General features: G+C 33.5%; 1 protein-coding gene across 2 annotated transcripts; it reads right to left on the reverse strand.

Moving 5' to 3' along the window:
- Nucleotides 1-1,650: 1,650 nt before the first annotated feature.
- On the reverse strand, nt 1,651-5,908 carry LOC132188240 (uncharacterized). Of its 2 annotated transcripts, none has more exons than XM_059602656.1 (9): nt 5,697-5,908; nt 4,929-5,005; nt 4,417-4,438; nt 3,915-4,069; nt 3,707-3,752; nt 3,531-3,622; nt 3,222-3,318; nt 2,609-2,665; nt 1,651-2,089 (listed from the first exon to the last, which is right to left on the reverse strand). In XM_059602656.1, exons 1-9 carry the CDS (start codon nt 5,844-5,846, stop codon nt 1,940-1,942), a joined length of 846 nt encoding a protein of 281 aa, XP_059458639.1. In that variant the 5' UTR covers nt 5,847-5,908; the 3' UTR covers nt 1,651-1,939. The 2 variants fall into 2 exon arrangements, with proteins under 2 accessions (XP_059458639.1, XP_059458638.1); XM_059602655.1 differs by having other exon boundaries at nt 4,210-4,438.
- Nucleotides 5,909-6,592: the final 684 nt, after the last annotated feature.

Below are 6,592 nucleotides of genomic sequence, written 5' to 3' on the forward strand. Positions count from 1 at the left end.
TTTGCTACCTTCTTCCATATCATAACCAGAGGTTAATACATTCAAGGTTAAAGCTTTAAGAATATCAATATCATTCAAAGCAAGAGTTAAATTACGGAATGTATCAAAATGAATAGGACCATTAAACAAAGAAGATTGTATCATACCAAGAATACTAGTCTGAAAGTTAACGAATCTAGCATCACGAAGACATAACAAAACAGAGGCATTAATGCCTAATCTGGGCAAAGGTTTAACAGCAACTTGAACGGATCGAACATGCAAGAACTTAAATCCTTTAGCCAGCAAGTCATTGACAAACTTTTTATTAAACAATTGAAATTTCTCATTATTACTAGAAATAGCAAACGTCTGTTCAACGGTTTTAACAGCATATTCAGCCTTAAAAGTGGATTTTATCCAAGAAGTGGTGTAAACTTCATTAGGAGAAAGTTTAGGAATATTCCATTTATTAAAGCTAAAAAAATTATCATCTTGAACGGAGAAATGTTCTGTATTAACAACATCTGATGGTAACGAAGACCTAGAGCTAGCGGAGGAACTAGATCTCCACATCTCCAAAAGCTAAAATCGAAAACTCTCTTTTAATCATAGGCTCCTCTCCAAGAACTCACAACACATACCCTTGGCTAAAACTAATCATTCACCATGCCCTAAGATGCTAAACCCAGGATTAAGACGGGACTTATAGGTCAACCGAGGTTACCTAACGGGGTGGTTGGTTTATAACTGATAGAAAGAGATATGAGTCAAAGAAAGTAAAAGATCGGAGTTAATGGAAACACAGATCAACAACTCTTACAGCTCTGATACCAAGAGGGGAAATCGTTGAGGCTAAAACATAAAATCTATATATATATTATCAGAGCTCTAAAACATAAAATCTACATAATCATTCATTTTATATGCAAATTTTTATGAGAAAATAGTAGTAGCACCACGTAAATATTATAAAATAATATCAGTATTCCATGGGGTTACATCCATGGCCACCCCTCTTTTACAACAAAGGGAATGGCTCACCCTTTCTCACAATGGAAGTGATAGTCACATCGTCATCCCCTCCCGTAATTAGATGCAATCACCCACTCCTACAAAAGAAGGGGTGTCAATGTGACTATTTCCTATCTATCAGCTACTCTTTTTAACTTTTATGCACACATCACTAGATTTTTTTATAAGTAATTTTAAAACAGTGCATTTCAATTCAGGGGTAAATTTGTCACAAAAAATGCCTCTACGGCACGTGCCGCTCACATGCAACATTTTCGGTCAATACTAATGGCTAAATCGAACCCAAGAGGTAATTTGAAATATTTTGGTAGTTCGAAAGTCCAAGTCACAATTTGCATAATTTAGAGGTATGAGTGCAAATGGAATGCAACTTGTGGAAGTAAAGTGTAATTTACCCTTCATTTTTTCCTTTTTCAAACAATTCTTAAATTTTTTGTTCAATAAAACATTAAGAAAACTTAATCTTCCTTCATATAGAACATAAGAAATTCTAAATTTTCACTTACCTTTACAAAATCTAGAGACTGAAATATCAAATTTCGTACTCAATCAATTTGAAGACTTATTCTTTCAATTTCTCTTCACTGATTTGAAAAAAACAAAACAAAACAAAAAAAAAATATACGGATTTGCTGCTTGGATGAAAAGGTGAATAGAAAATTCAATATTACATAGAACTACTCCAAAATTTTTCTATCTCCTCAAATTGCATTATAATACATCTCAAAGTTGAAGTAAAATTTCAGCAATTGTAGCCCTTCTGCTAGACCACTTACAATATCATTTGAATTTTTGTAAAGAGAAAAAAAACTGTGTAGAGCTTGAAAATAAAAATAAAACCTTCCGCTAGACCACTTACAATATCATTTGAATAGGCATCGGCTAGCATGCTGCTATTATCTATTCTATAGAATAATTTTGCTGGTTATATCTTGCATGAAAATGGATCTGTCAGAGAAGTTACAACACCAGCTCGGCTTGCAGAAGCATCAGGCGCTGTCAGACTATATGCATGGGGGTATTGAACTATTACTAGAATCGCATCTTTAGAGCTATCGCATGAAGGAGAAGTTGGCTGCATCAGCACAAAAAATGCTTCTCAGTAGACATGCCAACCAAAGTTTTGAATGCTGAATGAAGAAGTTAGCCAAAGATGAACCCTTTTAAAGAAAGTATAGCTTGCAATTATTGGACAAATCAAGATTGAAGGGTTTGAACTGTTATCTCTTCCTATCAGTTTAAGTTTTTTGGATAAATGATGATTTAACATAGTATCAGAGACAAAGGTCCTGAATTCGAACCTTGACTCCATCATTCACCCTCTATTTCAATTAAATATTTTACGTGTTAGGCCTCATCTATTAAAAAGGAGTTTGAGCTCACACGTGAAATGTTGTATTAAAGTATTTGATTAAATGATTAAATTTACCTCTTCCTATCAACTTAAATTTTTGGGATAAAGTGTGATGTAAGAGGAACAAAGGTTCTAGGCTAACAAGAAAGGACGATTGAGAAACTATCCAAAAATTAAATAAATGCATAAATGTCTATACAGATATGTCGACACACACACGTACAGGTTTACACTACTTACCACCCCAATGTGCCATGGATGACTGCTAAAATCTTTGAAAGTTGCTGCATCCATTTCCTGCAGTAACATGACCCCGACATTATTACGAGATATAAAAAAATATTTTAAAATCCATCTCTAAAAGGAATGGGTTGTTTCATTCATTTCTTTAATGTTTTCCTGATTCATGGGACTTTACCCTGCCTTGGTGGATGTGGGTGTTCGGATATTTAAGACATGCACTTAGCGTCTGAAAGCACATGATATGTTACTTTTGTCAGCTTTAAATGAGTAACAAATGGTGAGCAGTTGCTTATATATTTTATTTTATATTTGGGAGGTTATAATAATTGTTAATTATTGAAATCCTAATATTGGTTTTTATGCTGAATGAAACACTAAGCAAATGGCTTAAAAGATTATGGTATGTGATTAAGATAAAGTCTATCACAAGAACCTAAGCTTCTTGGAATGTTCAAATGTGAAAAATAGGGCGTAAAGCTTCAAAAGACTATATCCATTAATTTATGCTCTGTGATTAAGAACTAATGATTTCGATGGGCAAATCACTTTCCCCTTAGTCTATGGCAGAAGATAAGCTCCATGGTGTGTTCAAATAAGAAAAATAACTTACAATACTATAGATGGGAGGCACCACATTTTGCCCTTTAGACTTCAAACTTGGCATAACAGAGAAACGTTGTGTCAAGTCTTGTGACCTGAAAGTCCACCTATAGGAAACAGGGAAAGATAAATAATAGTTACAACATTGACATGGCTGAAGGACAAAGGATGGAGTTTTCTGATTCAATGTTGCTTGATTGATATATTAATAATCACTAAGAATGAGCATGTTATTATAGAGGAATATTAACTGATAAACTCATAAATCACTAAGAATATGCATGTTCCATACTCGCAGAATCATGCAAATCCTACTTACCCAATGTACATAAAGATGGAGAATTGTGCCCATTCTCGAACTAGCAAGCGAAGCCAGTAAGTTTCTGATGAGTCATCCATGTTAATGTATATCTGGGAATTACAATTATTCTCAAGGTATGTTCCCATATATCCAAAATCATAAATAATTAGAAAATGAAATCACAATATTCATACCACACTTTCAGCCATAGCTACCACCTGCATTGCAGCTTGAAATTTCCTGTAATGCACAAAAGAAAACACCACTCCAAGTTTAAGATATGGTACCTTTCTCTTTGAAGCCAGGCAGTTTATAACCTTGAAACATAAATGCATTTAAATTTTCTTTTTTTCTTTTCTTCTTATAATTATAATTATTTATCTTTTTATGTTCAATACTTACTTGAACATCATGTACTTTGCATACACTGAATCATGCAGGGCATGAACATCCTCATCCTCTATGTAACTCAATTGTTCCCTCAATACTGAGAGATTTTGGGATATATGGTGGAAAATCACATAGAATGATGTAAAATAATTAAGCAGCAGAAGCACCTGGGCCACAGTGAGTTAAAAAATTAAAAAAAAGAGACTTAGTATCTTGTGCATAAATTATCTTCTCACTCCAAATCAGCATTAGGTGGCAGATGCTGACAATTTAAGAACATAATGCATTAACCAGCCAAGAAACTCACTGTGAAGTAAGGTACAGAAGCTCTGTAACCAACAAGAGTCAAGTAAAAGACACACCCAAGAGCAGCTGTAGTACGACGCTCAGTTATAGAAAGATGCTCACACATGATGCAGTAACCATGAGAAATGAGCAAAAAGGACACAAAACAAGCTGTCTGAAAGAACACTCCAGTTACATAGACCCCAAATGACATCCACAAAGAGCATACCTGAAGATTAAAGCATGAATACCTGCAAAGCAATGCCACCAAATGTGAAGACAATTTGAAGTGACTATAATTATTTTGCAGCCACCAAAATGTGCCTAACGATTTTAAAACTTAGCCAACACCTACTTAAGAAATTGTCTCCATCGCTAGTATAGCAGTCAGTCATATATATATAATGCTCTAAACAACAATAGAGTCACATAAATTAGAAAGGTATTTCAAACATATTATCTTACATATACAACAGTACATAAGCTCCATTTTCATACATTTTAGCAGACCCCTATTGATAAATGAAATTACCTTCCTTGACATAATATAGCTTTAATCCATCTCTATTGGAATCTACTAGCACTTCAGTGCCATCAATGATGTAGAAATTAATGATGTACAAGTGCAAAAATCCAAATTTTGTGTTCACAATAATGAAATTTGAACTACCTATTTGTTTTTCGTTTTTTTCCCAATAAATTTAAGCTACAGTTCACCTTTTGCAAACAATAAGAACATACCAGAAGAGAAAAGACAAGGTGAGTTGCAACGCTTTAATCAACGGAACAGACGCGAGCATCCACTGCAAATTATTCGTCTGCTCTAGTACATAAATTAACATCACAAAACAAAACCTTTACATCAAACCAATAATATCTTCAAAATTAAATAGAAGCATACCTTTCTTAGTGATTATACTCAACAGACCAACAAATTATTTTTTCTTAAAAAAAAAAAAAAAAAAAAAAAGGAAGACAAAACAAAATCATGAAATTTATTACTTTATTGCCCCATTTGGTTGAAAAGCTACCGATTAAATATCTTTAAAGCTTAATTCATTGACCGGGGCCTAGGACAGCATAATTTCACATTGAATCTATCATCACTTAGTTATTTAGCTTCATATGAAAAAAAATTTCATTTATAGAAAGAAAAAAAAATCACCTTAAAATTAGTGGATCAAATTTTTATTTTCCTTTATAGAACTTAATTTTCTCATACATAAACGAAACAGAGGAGAATATCAAAAAAAAAAAAAAAAAAAAATCCTAAAACGAATCCAAATTTTAACAAGTAAAATTCTCCCTCCCTCCCAACTACTTCCTCATCATCCAAACAGAAACAGAGCATGAAGGAGCCTTCTCATAAATTCTCAGATTCCAAACTACACCGTAAAAACCCAAACTTTAACAAATCAAACCTATCCATCAAGAAAAAGGTTCAAAATTCATACATAACGAAACTAATTGAGCAACTAAACAAAAACATTTTTTTTTTTTTTAAATGACCTGAAAATGGCGGTTTTTGTAGGTGTTCACTGTCCAAGAACAAGCGGAGACCAACCAAATGGACAAGAAGGCCAAGTACAGAGAAGGCAGAGGCCGATACGATTCATCCAGTCCGATACGATACGCTCCGGAACTAGGCGGCACGTCCATTTCGAACGAAACAAAGCCTTTTAAACGGATTAGCAGCTTCTGATTCGGAGTTTTAGTTTTAGTTTATGTTTATGGCGTAGTATTCTTTGGGCTCATTCTGTTGCCCAATTTATACGCCCAGGCACGTGTCTTTTTGCTTCCTATTTTTGTTATTTTGTTAGAAGAATTATAAAGTGGGGACATGAGATTAAATTACGGTTAAGTCTATGAATTTACATATTATTCTTTTGTGTTCATTTAGGGATGCAACTTTAGAATTCATGCAATTATTATAGCTAGCCTACTTGTATTCTATTAAGAATGATGTGGCTATTAAAATTATCATTGGACTTTTGATTGATCATTATTGAATTTTGATCAAATAGTGATTTTAATAGATACATCATTCTTAATAAGACATAAGTAAGCCACCTAGAATTACTCGACCAAACTGTGAGGTATGAGTCGTGACTATAAAAGCACCTACCCGTTCGGAACTGCACAATAAAAGTCTAAAATAGAAAATTTGTAGATGTTCTTTCAAGTTGGAGTGAACCATCTTCTGAATTAATGTGAAAGACAAATTTCTCTTTTAAGTTAAAAGGAAAATTGTGAGAAGTAATAGAGTTTGAAAGGGGCATTCTAGTAAGGTGCACAAGGAAAAGAAAAAAAAAATCAAAAGAGGGTTAAGATAGTAAAATCATATTTCTACAGTTTTGTTTATTCTTGATTTGAGTCATACAACAGAAACGCTGCTCTTTTTACGG

Source organism: Corylus avellana, chromosome ca7 (genome assembly GCF_901000735.1).
Source record: "Corylus avellana chromosome ca7, CavTom2PMs-1.0".
NCBI classification, from domain to species: Eukaryota; Viridiplantae; Streptophyta; class Magnoliopsida; order Fagales; family Betulaceae; genus Corylus; species Corylus avellana.